Here is a 26,697-nt window from a genome sequence, read left to right on the forward strand (position 1 = left end):
AAGGTCTAGGAAAAACTAGGAGGTAGATAGAAAGGGGAAAAGGAAGAGAGAGAGAGAGAGAGAGAGAGAGAGAGAGAGAGAGAGAGAGAGAGAGAGAGAGAGATCAGGGGAGAGATCAGGGTAGATAGCATCAGCCAGCCTCCAGGCTGGAGAGAGCAGAGAGCAGACTCTGAAAAGGTGCCAAAACTCTCTTTATACTTTCTCTGACACCTCCCACAAAGAAAGTGGGAGGTGTTGGGGGAAGTTGTAGCAGGGATCCCTGGGAGATGGAGTCTCCCAGGGTTTACAATAATTCTAAACTGCAGTATATATATATATATGTATATATATATATAAATCATAATAGTACACAATGTTTATCTTTACTTCACATATATTTAATTAAAATGCAGTTAAATGAAATAATTGCAATAAATATTGATGTTTAGAAACATTAGGAAGATAGAAGTAAGATCAGTAGGAATTAATTTTGTTTTTTTCCATTGCATATTAAATATATAATGATATTTGAGACAGCTTATTTTTAGTTTGGTTAATTTGTTTATGCAAAACTATTTACTATTGTAGACTCATGGAAAAAATGTAAGGTTCAGAATGTAATAAGGAAGTAAGTGATAGGTTCTTTTTAGATATAAGAATTATAAAAATATTAATAAGATAAAACACAAGTAGGTAAAGTTATGAGAAATAATTTTCAAAACATATGTGAGTTAAACAAATTAAATTTAGAAAATAAAAGGAAAAGCTAATTTCAGAAACAAAATGATACAGGATTAAACTTGAAACAATAAAAATTGAAAATATAATACTTGATGCTATGATTTCATTTGAACTATATATAGGGTTTCCACGGTAGTAACGAAAGAGAATAGACAAAGGTTAAAGAGGGTTTCTAAAACATAGTTTAGATGACTTGTAATGGTTTAATTTAATAAGATTACTTGAATTGAGACCTTAGATATAATAAATCATCAAATGTTTTGTTACTATCAACAGTTGCATGTAGTGAACTAGTAATTTAGATAAATTTAAAGAGTATTGGCTGTTAAACTTTATAGTCATACAGAGGCAGACAAGAGAGCAATTTTTCTTCAATATTTCAAAAATTCATTATTTCATTGGGTTGTTTTTTTACTCTAATAATACTTATTATTAGACACAATATATGATCTCACAAATTGCTGTAATTAGCATGGAGAAAGCCATCATGTGTTAGTCATTGTTCTGGTGCTGGACTTCAAAATTTGGCTGCACCTCAGGAAACAGATATATCTTCTGTCAGTGGATTGTCACTTGAGTTCTTTCAAGATAAATGTGACCTGCCAGAACTTGTGGTTTTCTAAAATGATTTTTGAGAAGCCATGATTACCTCTTTTCTAGTGAAGTGAGTCTTTAGAATAGGATTCCTTTAGTAGTAAACATATGTGAAATATCCACATATAGGATCATAACATGAAGCAGGGAGAAGAAAAGGAGCAAGTAACATAAGTGCTAGCAAGAGGTTGAATTGCCTTGTAGAAGAGAAGATTTTGGATTGACAAATACCTATGTTTAATTATTTGAAATAAAGGAGGGATTACATTTTCTTTGGCTATTAAAGGAAAAACAAGGACCAGTGAGTTGAAATTATAAGGAAGTGAAGTCCAGCTTGATAAATGAGGGGGAAATAACTCTTCTTAACAGAATTGTTATAAAATGGAATAGGCTACCTCAGTTACATTATGGGAAGTCTTCAGGAGTAGGTATTAATTAGTAGGGGAAATTTTTTTCAAGTTGTAGATTAGACCAGAAGATCTCTGAGCTACCTTTTATCTCTGGGATCCAGCTTATTCTATGATATTATATGTATAGTAGTTAGCTATTCTTAGTTCCCTGACATCTTCAATTTTGATATCTTCACCTAAATAATAAAAATATTAAATATGACTGAAGTGAGAACAAAATCCTTCAGCATACTACTAGAAACTGTCTTCCAGTTTTATATCATCTCATTAATTAATATTATTTGTATTCTTAAATGCATCTTTATATATTTCCTGTTGGTTATTCAGACAACGAAGGGCAAAAAATGCCTTTTCGCCCTATACAACTCTTATTTTCTTGTACATTATTCACAGAGAATCCATTGACCTACTAAATCTCTTTCCATTGTGTATATACCAATAGACTTCAAGGACTGTTGACTGTTTCAGTTAACACTTGCTTTCCCATATAACCAGTTCACTTTATTTTTTAGTCATACACCATCATGGTAACCTAAATATGTTGCTTTTCTTATGCAAGTCTTGGTTGACAATGTATTTCAGTCTACTTACTTGTCTCCAGTGCCCTCTGGATTAATGTCATCTTCAGTTTTTTGTCAACTGTGGTATTCTATGATTCACCATCTTATAGCATCACCAAAATAATATTAAAAAAATATGGATCTTTGTTTCGTGAAGAAATTTGGTGTTACTAAATCAATTTATCTTCTCATATCACATAGACACTATTTCCTCCTTCACACCTCTTTTGCATGAAGGAATGTCCCTCCTTCTTGCCAAGATAAACCCTTTTGCACAAACACTTCATTTTACTTACTCCTCATTTCTCCATCAGATTTTCACTACCATTATCCCCACTCTCACTAACCTTCAATTAGTCACTATATACAGGCTTTTTTTCCGTACCCTTCAAACATACCCATGTGTCCTCTATCCTCAAAAAAATAACCTCACTTGATACTACCATCTTCTCTAGCTATTATCTTCTATTTCTCCTATCCCTTTCAGATAATCTCCTTGAAAAAGTCGTAAATGCTTTCACTTTCTTTCCTCTTATTCAGTATTAAACACTGTGATATGACTTCTGAACTCATTCAACTCAACTACTCTCTTTAAAGTCATCAATGATCTTGCATCCATCCCACCAGTGATCACCAATACAACTCCTATTACATATTAATGGCCAAATCTAATGGTAATTTTCTCATTTTTCAGTCTTTTTGAGTTCTCTACAGACTTTGACTTCATCTCTTCGTTGTCCTCTACTTTCTAGATTTTCATGACATCTTCTACTATCTGACTGCTCTTTCTCAGTTTCCTTTACTGAATTTTCATTCAAGTCATACCCACTGACAACAAAGTTATATCTTATATCTTTTCCTCTTTGTTATTATCTGCATTATTGATGAGCTCATCAATTCTCTTGGTTTCTAATTCATCTTTAAACAGGCTATTCTCAGATCTCCATATCTCTCTTGAACCACAGTCCCATATCCTCAACTTCCTCTTGCATATCCTGAATTAGATGTTGCTAAAGTATCTCACACTCAGTATATTCAAAATAGAATGTATTGCCTTTTCCTTTCCCTCTTTGAAATTTCCTTCTTAATGTCCAAATGTACCACTATTCTCCCAGTCACCTAAGCTTGCAACTAAAGTACAAGGTACAAAGTACTCTTCACTCTCACTCAATCCACATAAGCACTCTGTGATGAAATCTTGATATTTCTGTCTAAACATCTCTTGTATATATGTCCCTCCTTTCTACTCACAAAACCACTATCCTTGTTCCCCATCACCTCTTGCCTGAGCTATTGCAGTAGAGTTCTTATTTGCATCTCTTCCTTAAGTATCTCTCCACTTCATTCTATCCCTCATTCATTTGCCAGAAAAATTTTTCTAAAGTGCAGCTCTGACCACATTACTCTTCACATTTACTAAACTCTGGTCATTCCATATTATGTCCAGGTTCAAAAATATGATTCTTTACTTGGCATTTAAAGCTCATCATAACCTGACCCTTTCCTACATTTCTTGTCTTAAAATTTGCTTCCTTCCATACATTCTGCAATGCAAACTATACTGACCATTTTCACTCATAACTATTTCCCTATATGTGCAATTTTAATGACTTTCCCAAATACCTCTAGTATTTTGCCTCTTCATATCCACCTCCTAATTTCTCTGTAAGACTCATTTTAAGCCTGATCTTTATTAGAGACCTTTTCCAATTATCTAATCCTCTCATATTACTTTCCATTTATATTATATAAATCTTATATACATATAGTTTTCATATATTTTTTTTCATGTCTCTCACAGTAAAATGCAAGCTAGTTGAAGCCCCGGGAACTGTGTTTTTACTTTTTTATTTGGGCTTAGCACACAATCAGTGCTTAATCAGTTCTTGTTGACTTTCAGTTCTCCAAAGGTAATCAATCCATCCTATTCTGAGAGCCTAAATCAATGTGTTGTACACTTATTAACACACAATAGATAAGGCTATAGGCATTCTTAATCTGCCTGGTTTTCCCCTCTTCTGAATGCTTAAATTCTATTAATGAATTAATCTCATTTAGGAGGTTTAGAAGTGTTCTTGGTCTTAAAGAAATCACTACAATATCATTAGCAAACTGGAGCATCTTCTTCCATCTGGAAGAGACCTCATTCCACTTGGATTCTTTTTTTTCCTTTTTCCATTTCCTCCTGTAAGTATTCTAAAAAAGAGCCAAGCACTACTAAGAAACTTGCATGTACAGACCACTGGAGTAAGTGGGCTATTTGTCACTTGTATCACCTGTTCCTGCTATATGGCCACTCTAGGTCAGTTTCTGGCTACATGAAATATAAACCTTTTCTGCCATTTCTAGTTGGCATTAACTGACTTGCAATTTGCAAGCTCCAATTTATACCTACCATAAGTCTCTCTGTTATTTCTTGAGAGACTTTGAGTTTTAATTAAAAAGTCAAGATTAGTTTGTAGATAAAGCACCGGTTTTAGGAAGTCCCAGATTTTAATCCTACCTCCAAACATTTACTATGTGGCCATGAGCAAATTACCTAAACTTTCTTACTCTTAGATTCTTTGTCAGTAAAATATGGATAATAATATCATTACTGCACAGGTTTATCGTGACTTTCAAATAAAGTTATGCTTTGCATATTGAAATATGTTTTATAAATAGAATTTATCATATAATTTTTATGGTTTCTTTAAAGGTTGTGGTATACTATGATTTGAAGTCAAAGCTTAAAGTTCTTAAAAGCACTTTACAATTTCCCAAATACATTCTAGCCTACTCTCCTTCACTTATTTCATTCTATACACATTTTATTGTTATTTTCTGTATCAGTTCAAAATATATTTTAAAACACAACAGTTGTTTTTCCAAATATAGTATAGTCTGGACTTTAAGCACACCTAATGATTATGGATCTCATTTAGGAAGCCCTACAATTTCAGTTGCTTTATGGATTCAACTTAATATGCTTAATAAACAGTGTCATCTGAGAATTAGAGCATTTAGAAAAATCCCACTTGGAACTCATTTGGATGCTGTAACAGACAACCTTCCTGATATATCAGCAGCAAATACTTTTGGTGAGCCTATGTTTCCCTCTATTAAGTCTCTCTTGATATTAACAATCTTAGAGTCTTTGCACAAAATTTATCTTTGTTTTTTTAAGGAGTCGTGTATAATTTTAACATATGGATATAAAAACACCTTTCTTGGAGGAGAACCATTAAAAGAGCATTTTGTTCTACTATGTCAAATAAATTTAAAAATTTTTAATAGCAATAAAAAAAGAGTTTCAGTGGAATCTTGTATTCTATGTACCTCACAGGCAATTGTATGACTAATTATATGACATTCTGGAGAATTTAATTTGTGAAAGATTTGCCTGATTCTCATACTTTTATTACAGAAACTTTTGGCATGTGTATATATTATTTGAGGAAATTATTCATTTGAATTAATATTTACTGATATTATTTTTATCTTTTTTATGTTGTAATAAAATCTAGGTTTTCCAGGAATTTTGCATTCCATTATCTTTCGAATTGATAACAGTACCCTCACATTTGTGCTACCTGTAGTTTAAATTTTTTTCTATATACTTGATCTAGTCTGTTTGCTCTTCTTTGTTCTCTTTTGTGCCATTTCTGCTTCTTTAGCTAGAATGCTGAAGACTGTATTCTAGAATTAATGTGTTCAGAAGGCAGCTAGATGGCTCAGTGGACTAAGATACAAGCCTAGAAATGGCAGGTCCTGGGTTTAAATTTGGTTTCAGACTTTTCCTTGCTGTGTGAGCCTGGGCAAGTCACTTATCCCCCATTGCCTCACCCTTACCACTCTTCTTTCTTGGAACCAATAAACAGTATTTATTCTAACCAGGAAGGTAAAGAGTTTTTAAAATAGTTTTTTAGAGAATTGCTGTGTCACTAATAGAGATAATAGTTTGTTGGTGAAATATGTACTCCTTTTTTTCCTTCCAGTTTTATAATTCAAAGTGCTCAGGATGATTTTGGCTTAATTTCAATTATAACCAAACTGCCTATAAACATTTTTCTCCCTTTGCTGTTTCTCATGGTTTTGTGATGTATTGCCTTATAAATCTCGTAATCTTTCTGTCCTTCACAGGACTGAACAAATTTATTTTCTAAATATTTGTATTCTTTAACCTCCATATTTCTGTTATTTGGAAGGAAAATCTTTTATTTGTTGACTGAAGCATTTTAGACTCTTTTGACCTCACTATGATTATTTTCACATTGGTAATTTTTTTTTTGTAAATGGTGATAATCTGTATTGGTGTTTGTTCCTTTGTCTGCTTCCCATTTTGTAGTGTCAGCAGTTTATATAAATGAATATATCAAGTTTAAGTTGCTTTCATTGCAATGTATCTTATTCTCATTTCTGTCTTTCAAATGTGATATTGATTTTTGACTCTTACTCTAACCCTCACATAAACAGCTGATTTTTAAAAAACTCCCTCATTTTTACTACCAATTTTATTTTGGTGGTTGAATTTTGTGCTTATCATTCCTAACACTAGAAGAAAAAATTGTGTGGGGAGAGTGAGGGAGGGAGAGAGGACACTTGGGAGGGAGAGAGAGAGAGAGAGAGAGAGAGAGAGAGAGAGAGAGAGAGAGACAGAGACAGAGAGAGAGAGAGAGAGACAGAGAGAGAGAAAGAGACAGAGAGAGAGACAGAGAGAGAGACAGAGAGACAGAGAGGAGAAATATTTAGGGATGATGATGACGCAGAATGGTGAGTTGCAAATTTAGGAAAGAAGCTGAAGAGAGGGGATATTCTAAAGTTTCTATCTCCTACATTTTGCCATTTAGAGATTATTATAAAAATCTTTTTAAAATACAATTTCATCTTAGCATTAATTTAATCTGATAATTTGAGCTGACTTCAGGGTTGAGAAAATATTATGAAATATTGGGACTGGTCTTGGTAAGTCAGAAGACTTTGTAATATATCTGAGAGTAAAAGTAGGATAATTTTAAAGAAGAGTTTAAAAAGGCAACAGAAACAAACTTGGCATACTTCATTTTTCCTAGGAACTTAGCATCATCTTTCAAGATGCTAATGCCTGAATTAAAATATCAGTACTTTGAAGGATACTACACATAGTCTTCCTTAATTTAGCACATTCTCCCCAGTCTGGAATAGACTAGTCAATCATATAATAAGTCAACTACCTGTCAGCCAGTCCAGTATCTACCCATCTAAATCCTTCAACTGGAAATTAGAAGAAGCAGATTGAGAAAGGAAGCAAAAATTTTAATTAACAAATAAAACATATTAACATTTGGGATGTGCAGAGTGTTTTTGTTATTATAACATTTTGAGGGAGATACTATAAATATTATGTCTATCATAGAGATGAGGAATCTGAGATTCAAAAAGTTTAAGTGACTTGCTCAGAATTACATGGTTTATTTCAGAAGTGAGATTTTAACCCAAGACTCCTGATTTCTAGCCTAAAGTTCTAACCATGATAACCCTTCCCCTAGTAAAGATACACATGTGCATACATGCACACACACATTAAATTCTCTACACCTCCTCTGTGTTTATTATTTTTGCACTGGCATTCAATTATTAATATTTTCATCATTCTTGAGAATGCACTTCCTATGAAGGACAAGGACCTCATTAGATTGAATGACAGGAATTGGTTTTTGCTCAGGCAAATTTGCATACTTGGCAAATAACAATCAATTTTAGAATTTAGGAATGTAGGAAATTGTCATAATTACTATATACCAAAGCCCCTTTGCTACTCATAATTCACATGAAATAATAGTATTCATGAGATATTTTTCATGCTTAATTTTAATGAAAGTAAAAATAACTTTTATAAATAAAATTTTAGCAAATAAACTTACATTTCCTTTTGTAAACATTCTCTTGCTAATCATCTAAGGTTTATAAATAATTTTCATATCCTTACTCAAAATTTTATGTAGCAAAGTTATATAATATTTGTTATTATAAATTAATTTTTTCTTTAAAAATGTTTTTCTTAATTTATTTCATTCCATTTAGTTTTTCATAGCTTGTCATTTTCCATGATCATTTATACTATATATACTAAAAGGAATGAATTAATATGGCATCTTTGGCTCTTCCTCTTTCTATTGGAAAGTTATGTTGCTTATGCAATATATCTGAATATCTATTTTTTCCTCTACAGTTTCCTTAGACTTGTTTATTAACAGTTAGTTTTATTCTCTTATGCATCTCACCCAATTTTTAAGACTAACAGAATTCTCAGAGATAAGCAACTTAATCTTACCATTTTCCCCGCATTTTCAATGAAAATAAGTAAAATGCTATTTCAAAAAACTAAAACTAATTACAATATCATTCACTTGCTTCTTCTACCCATCTTGTTTAAATATAAGGAACTTCTATAGATGTTAATTTAGAAAGACAAAAAAATCTGATCTTTTGAGCTAATGACACTATATTAGTCTTACATTTTATTTGATTGTTAATGATGTAGAGACATAATTAATAATAATGAACCATAGTATGGGTCTCCATTATAATTTATCACACCTAATTTTCCTTGACTTCTTTGATCATATAGTAAAATGTGTCTTAAAGTTTTTCCAAAATAAAAAACTTGTATTTTTGTTATAATCATATCGTTTAAATAATTTTTGTAAACAAGGCCTCCTAAGGTTCTGAGTAAAATATGGCATAGAAATTAAGGGGAAGGGATAGGTAGATAGCACGGTGAAAAGTGTTAAGCCTGGATTTAGGAGCACCTAGGTTCCAATCTGGCCTCAGACACTTCCTAGCAGTGTGACCTTGGATAAGCCAAATAACTCCAGTTGTCTAGCCCTTACCACTTTTTGGTCTTAGGAAAAGAGACAGAGACAGAGACAGAGACAGAGGAAGGAAGAAAGGAAGGAAGGAAGGAAGGAAGGAAGGAAGGAAGGAAGGAAGGAAGGAAGGAAGGAAGGAAGGAAGGAAGGAAGATAAAAAGATGGATACATCCATGCCTCTTGGGTTGTTTTGTTCATATCCTTAATCATTAGCTTCATCTTGCTCATATTGTTTTATTATCATTTGTAGAAGTCATTATTTCAGAATTGACATTTTACATACATCTGTGTTATCTTGTCATTATCTTTTGTAAATTAGTCTTTACAAGAACTTTAGAATTCTTCAGATAAAAAAGTTATCCACATTCAAACCTCTTCATTTATAGCCCCTAGGAAAAGTCTTTTTAAAGTAATTAATAGTTTTCAATTTCAACATAGCTTTTACATAATACATATATAATATATTTATTTATCTTATACTGCCAAGCTATGATAAGCAAAATGTTATGTTCTTTTTAAAAATACAAATAAAATTGTTCATGTAAGCATAACTTATTTTTATTCAATACTGTAAAAAATTTAGTAGTTATATATTATCTTGGTACCTGGAATTGTACCTTATTGTGATTGTAATGCACCTTAAATATAAGAAGATAAGCAGTTACTTTAATTTCATCAATGTTAGTAATTTTAGATGCAATTTAATGGTCAGTTCTGGTATCTTAAATACATTCATATAGTTCCAAAAGATCTCATTGTATAGATTTAACTCATTAAACATAATCAATTTTAGGAGTTTCTTTCTTAGAGTATTAATTGTATATTTTGTTTAATTAATTTAAGTTGCTCAATATTTTGTTTAATTAATTCATATTTTTATTACAATTACGTTAAAACCATTGATGTTAAATGTATTTAGATTTCTACTTGCATATATACCTATTATTCAATTATTTTATACATTAATACTCCTTCCATCATGCCTTTGTTTCTTATTTTGTTAAATATTAAGATTATTAAATATTGTTAAATAAAAAGAATTTTTTAACTAATCTATGGACAGGTAAGCTATTCCCTGTGTAAACAGAGTACTGTTGATAATCACATCAAACAAATTGCTTTCCAAACTGCATGAAATAAACATTCCACATACGGAGAAACATTAGAGTATTTAAATGATTAATTTTAGAATGGTAAAGGGGATATTGTAAATCAGATTCAGTAATTAACTCCTCAATATTCTACACTGTGATTTAATATTAGATTTGAAATCAGTAGACTTGGGTTTGAATCTTGACAGTTCTACCTGTTACTTGTATGAATTTTGGCAAATATTTTCTAATGTGTATTTTGATGGCTTAACCTAGATGTTAACTAAAATACCTTGTAGGTCTCATTCGTGGAATTTCATAAACAGATGGAAATTCAGTGACCATTTAGTATAACCTATAATCAGAACAGAATCTTCTCTACAACATATATAAAAGGTAGTCATTTAGCCTTGCATGGAAAACTCTAATACAGGATGACTAACCACCTCCACTGGCAATCAGTTCCTTTTTTGACAGATCTAATTATTTTTGTCAACCTTAATTTGCCTTTTTCCAATATCCATCCATTGATCTTGGTTCTGCCTGCTAAGGCTAAACAGAACAAAGTGAATCCCTCTTCCAGTAAATAAAAAAAATATTACCAAGAACATACTATGTGCCACACACTGTGTTAGGCTTTGGGAGGGGGAAGAGACAAAGACAAGAATTGTAGTTTTTACCCCCCAAGGAACTTAATTACTCTATCACAGGAAACTACATGTACTCATACAAATATATAAAATATAAATGAAGCAGGGTGATACAATGGAGAGAGTGCAAGATATGGAGTCATGCTATCTGACTTTAAATTTCAGCTCTGCCACTTATTCTTTATAACCTTGGCCAAGTCATTTTACTCTTATGAGCTTAGGTTTCCATAGTTATAAAATGAAGAGATTGGACTACATATACTCTAACTTTTGTTCCATTTCTAGATTCAGGATTCCATATTTCTCTGACAAGCTAATTTGAGAGAGGCAAAGTGGTATCTAATGAGGGTGTTAAGAAAACCTTTGTGAAGGAGGTGATATTTGAGCTGAGTGCTGAAGAAAACTATATATTCTAAGAAACATAAGTAAAGGAATGTAAATGTAAAGAAATGAAAAGGGAAAATAATCAAGGCTAGAGTAATAGCCTATCACAATAAAATCACATAGTCCTTTAAATATTTGAATGTTGTTATTATGGCCCTATGTACTTCCCATTTGTCCTTTTATGGGATCTCTTCATCCTATGAATAACTTTTATTAAACTATGCCATATATAAGAAAATAACCCAGATATGATCTGACGAGGGCAGATTAATTATTCTTGAAATGATGCCTTTATTAGGAAAGCTCCAGATTTATTAGCTTTATTGGATGCTATATCATAATACTGATGTATTGATTTTGGAGTCTATCTAAAATAGCTCTTTATCTACCTCCCAACAAGTACTAATGAAGTTGATTCTTGGAGTCCATTCATGATTTTTTATTTATCTTTATAAAATTTCACCTCATTAGATTCTACTTAAAGTTTGTAACTTATCAGAATCTTTTGTGGGGCCTGGTTGTATGATCTAACCCATTTTCTATCTCTTTGTTTCATCTGAAAAATTCATAAGAATGCCATTTGTCTTTATTTTTATAAAAATTAAAATGTTAAACAGTACCAGGCCAAACATGGACACATAAGAGCACTTCAAAGGAGATATTCTTCAAGGCTGACATTGAACTATTAATGTTTTTTGGAGATTCAACTATTCATCTTTTCTTGAATCCATCTAATTATGTTACTTGCCAATTCATATTTTCCATCTTTTTACAAGTTTAGCTTGAGAGAATTTATTAATTACTTGACTAAAATTTAGGCATCATAGTAACAATGTTTATCTGACCCACCAATTCAGCAACTATTTCAAAAAGTGAAATTAATTTAGGTATTATGACTTTTTGTGATCCTTGCTTCTTTTTCTAGATTATCCATCCCTTTAATAATATGTTCTATTTAATTAGGGATCTAAATCAAGCTTAGTGTTCTGAATTTTGCAGACTCTATTCTCTTCTTGTGTTTTAAAATGAGAACATTTGACCTTCTCCCATCCTATGATCCTACCTTTCCAATGTTGCCCAGGAATTATATCCATTAGTAGTTTCTTTTTCCATTAGCAAAATTAATTCATTCTAGTGGTTTCAACTCACAAAGAACAGCTAGCTACTTTTACTCTCTCTTTAAATACCTTAGATTTCCCTTCTCTTTGTTCTGCCCTTTTCAGGTAAAAGATCAATGTACTTGTCAGAGAAGCAGTAAGGATAAAAATTGAGCAGTACTACCTACTTTCTACTGGGAGTGATCTTCATTCCATCAAGCCTGAAGGCTTGTCTCTTTCTGATATTCTTCTTTTCCTCAATTCAGAAGACTCTTCTTTTTGTTTGTTTTGGTCTTTGGTCAGTTTTGACACTCTTACTCTATTTACAGTATTCTTCCATCAAGCATCATATATGCTTTTTCAGTAATGTAACCTCTTCTATCCATGATATTAACATCTTAATTGATTGATGAATTCTGAGGCATAAACAGTTACTACTCTCAGTATAAAGAGGGAGACAACATGCAAACAACTATGCACCAACAAGATATACACAGAATAATATGGAGATAATTACATGGGGAAGGCACTAGTTTTAAGGGGGATCAGAAAATGGCCTTGCAGCAGGTAAGACATTATATAAAACTTGACTGAAATGGTGAAACTAGAGAACATAGGAGACAGAAGTAAGGATGGAGAGTTTCATGTATTAGGGACAGTCAATGGAAATGCCCAGTTATGTGGGAAGAAAAAGAGGTGAGTATAGCTGAATCATAAGAGTACTTGGAAGGTAGTAGAATATAAGAAAAAAATGAAAAGGTTGTAAAGGGCCAGGTTATGAAGGACTTTAAAAGCTAAGTATATGATTTTATATTTGATCCAGGAAGTAACAGAATTAGAACAGTTTTTTAAAGGGGATTGATATGGATGGATCTGTATTATGGGAAGATCAGTTTGACAACTGAGTTGAGGAAGGTTTGGGGTGGGTAGGATTTAAGGCAAGGAGACCAACTAACAGGCTATTGTACTATGTGTGAGGAATGGAGGGACTGGAACCAGTTTAGAGGCAATGTCAGAAGAAAGGGGGAGTATACTAAAGGTGTTGCAAAGGACTTGATAACTAATTGAATGTGGTGGTGTGGTGAGAGAAAATGAATTCTTCAACATGACACCAAAGTTGCAAGCCTCAGTGTTCAGGGTATGGTGATGCCCTGGACAGTAATATAAAGTTGGGAGAAACTGGTTTGGGAAAAAGATAAGGAATTCAGTTTTGAACATGTTAAATTTAAGATGCCACCAAGATATCTAGTTTGAAATATCTAGTTGACAGTTGATATGCAAAAGTAAGAGTCAGAGGAATAGCAAGGTGAACTCATATCTAGAGAGCCAGGCCTCAGATACTCCTTAGCTGTGTGACTAAGCAAGCCACTTAAACTCAACTGTCTAGTCCTTACCTCTCTTCTCCCTTGGAACCATTACTTATTGTTGATTGTAAGACAAAAGGTAAGAGTTCAAAGAAAAAAAGATCAAGTCTGGGCAAATTCATCTGTGAGTCATCTGTGTAAAAATGATCACTGAAACCTTGGGACATGTTGAGTTTTACTAAGAGAAATAGTATAGAGGAGAGAGAGAAAACCGGAATTTGGTCATACTTTTAATTAAAATTAATAGTTCTTTAAAAATTATAGTTTCTTGTTTGTAATGTCTAAATTATAGAAAGGCGTTTTTTTCTCAGAGGGACATTGTATTTTAAATGGTTACTAATAGTACTTTTCCATAAAATAAGATCTAGATGAGTTGGAGACACAGAGTTTGTCTTTGACAAAGTAAGACAGTAAAATGCCAAATTAATTTGTATTATAAAGTAAAAATTCTGTATATACCTTTGCCAAGTTTTTTTAAAGTCATCCAATGACCCTAATGATAGGGAATCCCTTGCTCTGTCGTATTTATTTGAAAAGAAAAAAATATAATAATATTGTAATAGCCTTTCCATTAGGTAAAATGAAATGTAAAGTATAATAAATTTAGAACTTTCCTTGGGAGAGAATAAGAAAAGAAATGGAGTCATATTGGCCTGCTTGTCACTGTAAATTGCCATTGCTTTAATTGTGGGTATTTTAGATATTAATTGAAAATTCTGCTTCTCACACAGTTGATATTTCCCTAAGCTTATATTTCTCAGCACACTGGGACACTGCAGATGTTATTAAGCAATATAAATGGCATTAAAATGATTTTTTGGCAGTTTACTTGTGAAGAAGGACCTCAGATATGTTTTTTAAGGACTCTAGATGACTTAGCTCTAGTGGCATTGATTGAAGGTTCAGTAAAAATGTCTGGAATGTTACAAAACCCTCTTTTATCCAAACTTAAGCTTTGAAATTCAAGTGTAGAATACTGTGTAGAACCCAATACAAAGGTATATTTCTTTTCCCTATAATTGCCATACTTCTCCACCAAAACCTACCTAAGAAAATGCCATTTGAGATTTCAGCTAGAATAGTTTGTAAAACTCTTTTAACATTTTTTATTCTGAACAATTTTTTATATTTGTTGATGAGATTTTCATGTAAAAATCTTGTATATGCTTTGAATTTTTATTATGGTGAATTGAATCTCTGTTAAGCATTGTAACTTTTTTCTACTCCAGTATTATTAAACAAGAAATTTAATATACCTTTCTAAGAAAAAAGGATAGTGTTTTCAGTATTTTATTGGTAATAATGTAATCTTATAAAAGTATAAAAATTTAGATACAATATTTGGGAATTTTTCTGTATAATTTACATCTCAGTTTTAATATTATGATTTAGAATGTTAGATTAGTTTACAGTTAAGGCTGATATAACAAGAGGAAGTGGTGCTAATATAAATTAATCAGTAAGCATTTATTAAACACCTACTAGGAAAACAAAAATATAAGTTGCTGCTTAAAGAGTCAGCATTCTGCTAAGGAAAAACATATATATGTATGAGTAAATACAAAATGCCTACAAGCGTGAGGGGAGAAATTAGGCACTGACTCCTGGGTGGTAACAGGAAAGAAACTCATTTAGGAATTATTATTTGAGTTGAATTTTAAAAGAAAAGTATTCTGAGAGATAGAGGTGAAAAGAGGAAAGCATTCCAAACAAGAGACAAACTTTTAAAGACACAAACTGGAGGGAGGACAGTTGGGTGGCTCAGTGGATTGAGAGCCAGACCTAGAGATGGGAGGTCCTGGGTTCAAATTTGACCTCAGACACTTCCTAGCTGTGTTACCCTGGACAAGTCACTTGACCCCCATTGCCTAACCCTTACCACTCTTCTGCCTTAGAAACAATACACAGTAATGATTCTAAGACAGAAGGTAAGGGTTTTAAAAAAAAAAAAGACACAAGCTGGTGTTGGAGGTTGTGTGTAAAGAACTGCAAGAAAGGCAGTTTGATTTCACAGTAGACTGGAGTATAATAAAGGCAAAAAAATAAAGTTGGAGAAAGGTGGAAAGGGCTTTAAGTGTTTTAAATAGAGGCATTTATAAAATGATACTTCCTAAGTCATGAATATTTGACCTCAGAATACAAAGAAAAATCTTCTGCCATTCAGCTACATTCCATTTCTTGAAATTTTTAATTGAAACATGATCCCTAAATACCACTAATAATTCATATATTCACAGATAAACCTACTACTTGATAATTGAATTGACTACATCATAATGACATTTCATTTTAATCATATAATTTCAACAAATGTGAAGCAAAAATATTTTATAACTTTAATATTTTAAAAATATTATTAAGAAATATGTTTTACTTAATATGTAGGATTATGGAATACTAAAAAGCACTTCAGAGAATATGAAAAGTCATAGTGCTAGCTTTGTGTAGCCTAATAGATCCCTTAATTGATGAATTGCATTCTATTATTTCTGCAAAAATAAATACTCTTATGTTTTCCATAAGCATAGAATAGTCTATATTAAATCACTGAATCTAAATGGCATTGCACTGAGTGTCAATCAATCATTCACCATTTAGTAAACTCTTATTGTGGTACTGAGCTAGAGATTGAAGAAAAAAGACAAAAAATAAATAAAAAATTGTCCTTTGAAAGAGATTTTATTCTCTATGAACTGGTTCTTATCAATCCAAAAACTTAATTTAGACAGATATACAAACAACTTTTTTCTTCAGATCCTTGGTCACTCCTAATACCAAATTTTTATGTTTATATTACTAAAAGTCTCACTTTAGAAGGAAAAGAACCTCATTTACTTCAAATAATTTAAAATACTTTCTTTTCCAACTTGATTTTAAAACATTCTATTAATCTGGTGTCATTCAATACAAATAGTATAGGAATAAATACAATTTTATTACTAGAACTGTAAAAACAGTATTAAGTAATAAAAAAAAGTCTAAGAAAACAACCTTTTGCTAATTTCTGTCTCAGATCAGTCCTATTTTGTGTTATTTCAACAAAAAAATAAAAGTTACATTATAATAAATGATATCTAATTATTCCTCATGCCTTGAAATGTTTGCTTTATTTTTTGTTTGCTTTATTTTTAATAAATAAAGTATTTTCTCATGCTTAAATAATATTACTATATTTTACTATCAATTTATTTAGAAGATAAGAAATTTTTATTTGAATCACTAAATCCATCATCGTTTTCTGACATAGCTATCCTGGCATAAACAATTTAAAATTGGAAGTTTGATGTTTGTTTTCCTTTGACTAGATTAGAGAAAACATAACTACCTTCATTTTACATAGTTTCAAAAACTGTTTTTTTATTGACCAATGTTTAACAGTTTTGAAACATTTACTTATCAAATATACATTTTCAAAGTATTCCTTAGTTGATTTGGAAGATATGTATTTGTATAACCAATGGTTATATTACTTTAAATAATACAAAATTTTATTGTTTGTTTTTGTTGAAAGTTGCTTCAATATTTGTGTTTCAGTATAATTTAATAGCAAAGTATGATTTCTCATAGCTGACCTTCTTAAAGTGGAAAAACTCAGCTTTCTGTTTTTTAAAAATTCTTTCTTACTATCATTTCCAAATAATGAACCTCTAGCACCTCTGTGTAATCAGTAATCAACTTTATTTTCTTTTTATTTTACATGGCTACAAATTACATATTTTAATCTATGGCATTTGATTTTTTACCTTTTATAGTGAGAAAGGAAAGGTTATTATGAAAAATGTTTCATTCACTTGTATTTTAGAAAAATGTTATAATCCAATTTTTGATTTATATTTTATAAGGTCCTATATAAATCTGCCCACCATTCAAGATCTAAAATAGAAGTACATTTAATTTTATATATCTAGATTGGTACAGTTTTGGTTTGCATGTCACTACTTAGTCCTTATTTTAAAATAAGGATTTTAATACTTTAATTAACTAATTTCACCTTAATGCTTTCATTTCCCAAATTAAATGTATAGCTGAGAGCAATATATCATTATTCCTCATTTATTTATTATTTAACACAAAATTATTTCAGCATAAACATAATAAAGCCCATAATTTGTCAAATCAACACAGGATTTATTTTACACCAACACCACCCAAATTTTATGTTTGAGAGATTTATTTTAAGGATAGCATGTTGCATTTTTTAACTTAAATAATATATATACACATATGACATCATTATATAAGTGCAAACAAGCAAAAATCATAATGAGCAAATTAGTAGGCTATTGTAAAAATATGTGGATTATGCCAACATGATTGGGATTTTAAATATAAACTTTTTCAGATTTTTTAGCATTTTATACTTATTAAATGTGAGTTTATTAAGTGGCTGGATTCATATTTAAGATGTGTATTCATTGTTAATTCCTAGTGTAAATTTTTCTTATCTTCATTATGATTTTATTTATTTTTCCTTCAGTTTTTGTTCATATTATACTTTTCTCATCATTTTTATTTAATAAGTTTTAAAATGAAGAATCAAAGAATTTATATCAATGTAGCATAAATTAAGTAAAAAATTTGTAATTTTGCTTCCCTAAATTATATAAGATGAATTAAAAAAAAAACAATTTTACCTGCTCTTTGTGGCTTTTGATGTCATATAAAATATTTAGATTCCAGCATTTGATTTAATCAAATATCTTTCCCTTATGTATAGATAAGCATTAAGACAACTTAATGATTTATTTATCCCATATATGTGTGTGTGTGTGTGTGTCACACATACACATACATTTATTTGCTTGTTTATTTATTTGTTTGTTTGTGAGCTGCCTGTATAAGTACTTACAGGCTAAAGGACACCAAATTTATGGATATTTTTAAATGATCATTTTTCAGTAGAAAACAATGGAGATTTTTAAGAACAATCTTTCAGATTTTCATAATTAATAAATAAAATGATATAAGCCATTTTCTCTTTATCCAATAAAATGAGAAAAACTTTTATAAAGATAAAATTAGTAAATTTTCAATGTGAAATATGGAGCTTTAAAAATTATTAGTTTATTCAACTACTGCCATAAAATTAATAGTCTGTGAACTGGTTATTTTAATTTCAGGTTATTATTAAGTTGATGAAATAAGTAATTGTTTAGAGAAACTTAGGCCCTGGTTAATGAGAAGTTATATCTGCACTATATGCAATACTTGTAATAGAATAAGGAATTTTCTTGATTTGAATTACTTAAAGACCATAACAGATTCCCCAGAAAAGTTCAGTCTCTTGTCTAAAAATTGATACTACTCAACTGATTCAAATTAAATTTTCATTTCGGCCTATTATTTATAGCTCATTAACCTGAGTCAGCCGTCTAAGATATCTAACATATATGAAAGCCCATAACTACAGATAGCTACAAATTCTTGTTCTTGAATCTAGCTTTGGTCCCTGTCAGTCTTTTTTTAGTTTCTGTGAGCTGGTATTTGGGGCTTAAGGATTTTCTCCTTAAGATTCCCAGATTGGGCCATTTTAATTATGATCACAAGGATTACTGAAACAACTGTCCTGCCTTGACAATCGACATGTTCTGTTCACTGAAGTCTTCCTGATGAATCACATCACTGCCAAACCTGTGTCCCCACTGCCAGGAAGTGTGTGGTATGAAGCTGCTCTGGCATCCTAAGAGCATTGTGTATGTGTTTGTGTGTGCTTTCAAAAAAACACACCTATTTCTTTCACTTTTTCAAGAACATTGCAGAAATCATTAGGTCTCTATACTTGTGATATCTGCAGTGAGCACATAAGTAGAACTAACTAGACAATGGCTACCTTATTACAATTTATTTGTTCATTCCCAATTATATAAGTAGTCATTAATTTGAAGCTGCTATTTAAATTTATTATTAATTTTCCATTATTGGCAACATAAACATATTGCCATTTAAAAAAATTTTAATTAAAAATTTAAATCTAAATTTAACAAACATAGTTCTTTGTGATAAATTGAAATCTCCTATGTTAAAGTAAATATTATATAACTGTTGAAGTATTTTGTTGATTGTTGAAAATTGAGTAAACTTTCCACTGACGTGTGTCTATTTCCAATATGCAAATATCCAAATTATACATATCTAGTTAAGGAAAATGCATATTTTATATTCTTCTTGTATAATTTTAGAAAATATTAAAATAAGATCAACAAAATATTGAAATTATCCTCTAAGGGAATTAAACCTAGAGTAGTTGAGATTGTTTTAGGTGTTTACTATTATATGAAAATGTTTGAAACAATTTAAATACTTTCTGAACCCCAAAACAGAGCCACATTTTTAGTTCATTTTCTCTACTTATGTCACTTAAAAACCCAAGATGATATCAAAAAAGCAAACACATCTTGTAGAATTAAAAACTATTAGAAAAATTAATAGGACAAGTATGGAAAAAATATTTTTTTAAAAATCACATAAAATGCTTAAGTTTTTGAAATACATATAGTAAGATTGATACATATATATGCGCACACACATTTCTGGCAAAATTTAAATCAACTCGAGTATCAGTGAAGCATATTTGGATATTATTGAAATTATGTTTTCCTGTCATTTGGAAAAATAGACCTAAACTCATGAACATGAGACACATCCTTTTAAAACATAAATTGTTTTGAGATAAAATATTCATAATTTGTTAACTAACGAATAAATTTCCTTGTTTATAATGATAAGAGCAGCGAATTTCCATCGTTTTAATTTTTAACAATGTAAAACTTAACTATAGTGAAATTTATCTATTATCTCAGGGTTTTTACACATATAGCAAGAACTTAATAGTTACCAAAGGTAAGAATTTTTGAATTATAGAATCTTAATTTTGTATGAAAACTTAGTTGTTATCTAGTATGGCCATTATAAAAGTCAAAGCATCAATAACATTTTCCTCTAGTGAGGAAGCTACTTTTTCCTAAGAATTGTAGAAATTGTGTGTCATAGGTTTAGGCAACATATAATTTGAACCAAAAGTTAAGGATTAGATTTTTATAGAAAAATCTGTCTTTAGGAACAGCTAGGGGCTCAATGGATTGAAAGCCAGGCCTAGAGACAGGAGATCCTTTGTTCAAATGTGTCCTCAGAAACTTTCTAGCTGTGTGACTTAGGCAATTCACTTTACCCCCATTGCCTGTTCTTTGCTACTCTTTTACGGATACATAGTACTGATTCTAATATGGATATTAAGGGTTAAAAAAGAAAATTTGCCCTTATAGGTATGATTCTACACTTGTGGATTCTGTACCTCTTCTCTTAAAAGTGAGGTGTAAAGGAATATCTAGAAGGCAGAGGGCATGATTTTTATGGCCATTATGGAATAAATGATTCATTGGTTTCTCTGACAGTTTTTACTTGTAGAACCAGTTATAAACAAGCAATATTTTTATTAATAGGAGTAGAATCAGGAGGCTTGTATTTTGGTGAACACAGTTCTTCTCCTGAATTGAGAGTTACTGTGAATAAGAAGTTCAGCCTTTGAATCAGGAAGATTGGTTTCAAGTCAAACCTCTGGCAAACACTAGCTTTGTGATTTAGGAGTGTTGTGAGGAAGGAACAGGACAGGGCCCAAGGACAGCAGGACTGAAGTGGGTATCCTCACAGCAGAGTCCTGACACTCCAGCAATGTTGTAGCTCTTCCAGTATCACTAGCAGTACTCTTCCAGGTGGGTAGATTGTGGGAGCTGACCCAGCCCAAGTTAACCTGCAACTCAGGTTGGGATTAATAGTTCCTACCAAAATCTCCCACAAGTAGATGACAGTCTTCCTTCAGGATCCCAGGGAATCAGGGTGCAAACTCCACTTCCTCTGAGGTCTCCCAGGGTCAGTTACAACTTGTCCCAACCACCATGCAGTCTGTCTCAGAGAGAGGCCACACTTCCTGCTTCCCCGTTCCATTTGGAATTCTCAAGCCCTTCCTGCTAGGTCTCCTAAATAATAACTAAGTAGTCTTCCTCACAACAGGAGCAAGTAGCAACTCTTCAGTTCCTTCAGATTGCTATGAATATAAGGTACAAGTAAATGCCAATCTGCTTGGTTAAAGGGGGTTTTCATTATAGAAATCTTCTACACACACACACACACACACACACACACACACACACACAGTCCAAGTCATTGTTTGGACCAAAAATAATTTTTAAAAATATTTTTTCCTGAATTTATTTCAGATTTTGCTTTAAAAAATGTGGATAGTTATTCTTTCTCCACTAAGAGCTCCTACAAATATTGAAAAAATGAATGTTGTAATGTTAGATTTCCTCAATTTCCTATCCTGATCCCTTGAGGTACACTATACACTGTGGGAAGCTATTTTCAGCTTATACTTTAATCTTCTGGATTTCTGGCTTGTTGTTTAGTAATTTTAGACATGTTTAACTCTTTGTGACCCAAATTGGGGTTTTCTTGGCAAATATGCTTGAATAGTTTGTCATTTACTCCTCCAGCTCATTTTACAAATGAGAAAACAAGGGTAAATAGGGTTAAGTTAGTTGCCTAGGATCACACAGCCAATTAATGTCTCAGGATAGATTTGAACTCAGGCCTTCCTTTCATTCCCATGCCCAATGAAAGTATTCACTGTACCACCTAGCTGCCCCCAGAATGGCTAGCACTATAAAACAATTAAATGTAGCCTCTAAAAGTGGCTTAATTTCTAGTTATAATTTTGGTATAGTATATGTAAAAGACTTAAACTAATTTCTACTAAAGTGCTACTGTATATGAAGTGTTAGTTTGTTACTATATCATAAGATGCAGTATGACTTTATAAATTTTAAGTTATAGTATTAAGTAAGAAATTTCATATTTTATAATAGCTTAGTTTTTATAAAATCATATATTTAGAGCTGAAAAGAACCTTCTTACAATCATCAAATCCAAACTCCTCATTTTAAAATTAAAGAAATTGAGGTCCAAAATCATATAGCTAGTAAGCATCTGAAAATGTTTGAATCTTCCTTATTCTAAATCCAGTACTCTCTTATAAAGCACTGTATTTTGTAATACAACTTCTTCCCCCTACCTTATCCATTCCCTCTCGCTTCTCCCAGTGCCTCAATTGAGAGAGATCTTGAAATATAACATTTTTATAAACACTTACGTTATCATTCATGCAAACTTACAACATATTAGATAAAACTATTGGAAATATTCAATCTTTTAACTGAAACTGTTGATAAAACATTTTCCATTTTTATGTCACTCCTTGTTTAAAAAATGTGCTAATTGTATTATATGTGTTTGGAGTTGATTTAAATTTGCTAAGATCTTTAATTACATTTTAATATAACCATTTTAAGATTTTCTTTAACATTTTCTTAATCTTTTTATGAATTTCTTTTTTCTTTCTACATCTAAAAATAATTAATATTATTTCTGACTTGTTATTTACAATTACTCTTTACAATGTAATCCAAGTAGTCAAGTCAGAGAAAAAGCTTAATATCCATTTTTGTTAATGTCTTTGTGAATGAAAACTGCAGCTTTTTTTATACAGGGATATTTTCTTTTTCTCTCTTGTCTTAATGTTTTATAACTACTGAGTGGCAAAATATCTGCTTCTGAGATTTTGATACCTTTTTTCATCTTCAAAGTTATCATCCCAACTGAAGTGTGGTGTGTGTGTGTGTGTGTATACATGTATATGAGTTTGTATTTTTAGACTGAATTAGTATATGCATATTCATAGACGCAAGTGTCTTTGTTTTTCTTTTATCTTTCTGAAATTTTCATACTGTCACTGAGAATAAAGGATATATTTTCCATTTTAGAAAAATTAACAAGCAAGATGCTTGTTCATAATTGAAAATCATAGTATATAAGGGTATAGAAAAAGCAGCTTTTGTTTCATTGAGAAGCTATATATACTCACTTTGAATATTAAGAGCTTATATATCTTGCTATAGTGCCAGATTATGTTAGCATTAACTTACATTTAATGAAAGTGGTACAACTATATCTTTTTTTCCTCCTCCCTCACTCTTTTTCTTTTTCTGTGTTTATTTATTGAAGATTAATATTAATAAATAAAAAAATATTTACTTTTTGCTTTGATTAGTGGAGTATATTCCCAGGAGTACTGAGCCAAGAATTATTTTCACCATTCTTAAGTATGGCTCATTTGAAAGTGATATTCTGAAGTGCCCCATAGAAATATATTTCTTTTGACTTTGGGGCAAAATGATAAATCTTACAGGGGCAGCTGGGTAGCTCAGTGGAGTGAGAGTCAGGCCTAGAGACAGAAGGTCCTAGGTTCAAACCCGGCCTCAGCCACTTCCCAGCTGTGTGACCCTGGGCAAGTCACTTGACCCCCATTGCCCACCCTTACCAATCTTCCACCTATGAGACAATACACCGAAGTACAAGGGTTTAAAAAAAAATGATAAATCCTACAGTTGGTTCAAAGAAAAATGACTTCCCTTTAAATTTTTAAATTTTATAATCTGGCCTTTGTCACTCAAATTTATTACTTTATTTGCCAATAATTAATGTAATATTTAGTTACTAAAAAAGCCTCCAAAGCTTCACAATAGAATGTTATAGGAAGTTTTAAATCCATATAAAATAAATATATTAGTATACACAGCATTCTCCTGGATACATATGTACTAGAAAATAATATTTTCTTGATGATATTTTCTTTAGTTTTCCCTTGCACTAAAATTTATGTTAATTTGAAATTTATAAAAATCAATCTATTAAATATTTTTTCATATATACAATATGTATGTATTGTTTCATAAGCTGAGAATGCATATTTTTGTAGAACCAGAGCCTAACTAAAACTTATACTTAGGAAAGTGTATCTTGAGCAAAAATAATGTCAAATTAATTTTTATCCTTTAAAAAGCATTACTTCAGGTAAAATAATACTGAATATTAATTATATGGCTTTTCTTTTACTCTCTAGGTTCTATGGATCTAGAGGAGAGAAACCACCAAATGAAAATTAATAAATACAAACAGGTAGCAGGATCAGACTCCAGATTGGAACAAGATTACCATTCTAAGGCAAGGCATTTTTCTTTTTAATAGTAAATATATTAAATTACTAGAGTGAAATTAAGTGTCTTACATGGTTTAAAAACATTATTCAAAATATATATTGTGTTTAAACTTTATGATGTTTGTAAACTGTCATATGTTACAAGTTGTTCTGCAGTTAGGGATTTAGAAGCCCTAATTGCATCTTACCTTAATCAGAAAAAAAATGCATCTTGGAATATGTATGACAGTCTATATTAGTGAATCATTTTGATACATTCTGAATCATCAAAATTGTTAATCTATTGGAAACCCTTCATTTTGTGGAGTTTATGCTTAAAATTCTTCTCTCCTCAGTTTTTTTTAAGGAATTTATATTATCTTCTTTATAATTTTCCTATGTGCAGAATTATTTAAAATGTAATAGTTTCATATTGATTTTCACTTAATTTGTGGGTTACTTAGCAAGAAAATAAAGGTTCCCCATAAAAGAATAGGTAATGCACCAAAAGCAATTTGAGATGATTTGCAAAAACAGTAAATTGTAATGAAAGATGTTACATATTAATAAAAAAGTGATATTTTGGAATGCTTTTATTTTGAAAATACTTCTGTATTTAGCATATGTTATCTTCATAATTTTGTTGAGTGGACTAGGCCTTTAATTCATTGCTATAGAGTAATTCCTATGAGAAAGCTTTCATATCTCAATATCGATACAAAGAAACATCTGTCTGTATTTTGTAGTCTTAGAGAGGTTTCTAGGATACTTGGGTTAGAGCCTTGAATAGGGATCACTCACAGCCAGTATGCTTCTGAGGATGACTTGAACTCATTCTTCCTGGCTCTGAGACAAATGATTTCTACATTGCATTAAGGATTGACAAATTCCCAGCCATAAGCAAAATATGGCCAGCCATCTGTTTTCATATGGTCTGTGAACTAAGAATGCTTTTATATATTAAACTTTATTTACAAATGTATCTCTCAGACCATATAAAAGCAGCCTGCCTTACAGCTTGTTGCTTCTCATCCATAATACTTCAGATTATGTCAGTCATAATAATGGAAGGGATTTTGCTAATTCTTTTTATTTAGGATTTCTTGAAAGAATAGTAGCTTTAAGTCATATTCAAGAGTGCTGAATTTGGAATTAAGAAGACCTGAATTTAAATTATGTCTCATATTTTAACTTTCTTTTGTTTTGGTTTTTGGTGTTTTAATCCTTACTTTCTTGTCCTAGAATCAATATTAAGTATCAGTTCCAAGGCAGAAGAGCAGTAAGGATGAGGCAATTGGGATTTAGTAACTGGCCAAGGTCACATAGCTAGGAAATGTCTGAGGCCAGATTTCAACTCAGGACATCCTGTCTTCACGTCTGGCTCTCTATCCACTGAGCCACATACCTGCCTCTTCAGATTCTAATTTTGTGACTCAAACTTCATGGCTTTTAGCCTTAGTGTCCTCACCTATAAAATGGGAATAATGACAGGATTGTGTAAGAGTCAAATGAAGCTATGTATTTTAAGTGCTTTGGAAAGCTTGAAGGGCTACATTAATGCTAATTATTATTGTAATAATAATTATTATTAATCTTCATCATCATTACTTTAGCTATTGTGCTTTATTTTTTAGGATTATATCTATTTGACAGGTTTAGTGTATAAATATGAGAAATTCAGAAACATAAAATTATATGACTGTTTTATATTAAAATCTCATTTTCATTTTAATCATGTTTTAGAAATAATCTTGGGTTATTTCAAAGTTATGACCATTGAGTAAAAGTTTTGACAAGTCATACCAAGCCAGAAAGCTTCTAGGTAGGGAAGCATCATGATATAGTAGAAAGAACATTGGCTTTGGAGTCAGAAGACCCATTTCCAATCTTTCCTGTAATGGTTATTGCCTAGATCATCTGTAAAATTAGGAAGTTGGAATACATGTCTTCTTAGGTCTTTTAGGAGCC

General features: G+C 31.2%; 1 protein-coding gene across 15 annotated transcripts in view; it reads left to right on the plus strand.

The window, feature by feature from the left end:
- RIMS2 (regulating synaptic membrane exocytosis 2) overlaps positions 1–26,697 on the plus strand; it is a 505,770-nt gene that overhangs the window by 274,097 nt on the left and 204,976 nt on the right. For 5 of the 15 annotated variants that reach the window (XM_044658232.1, XM_044658233.1, XM_044658235.1 and 2 more), the window contains one exon: positions 24,655–24,755. The exons of the other annotated variants lie outside the window; for them this stretch is intronic. In XM_044658232.1, the coding sequence (XP_044514167.1) occupies positions 24,655–24,755 (101 nt within the window). The remainder of the gene's footprint in view (positions 1–24,654; positions 24,756–26,697) is intronic. 15 annotated transcript variants of the gene reach the window in all.

This window comes from Gracilinanus agilis, chromosome 1, assembly GCF_016433145.1.
Source record: "Gracilinanus agilis isolate LMUSP501 chromosome 1, AgileGrace, whole genome shotgun sequence".
Lineage (NCBI taxonomy): Eukaryota > Metazoa > Chordata > Mammalia > Didelphimorphia > Didelphidae > Gracilinanus > Gracilinanus agilis.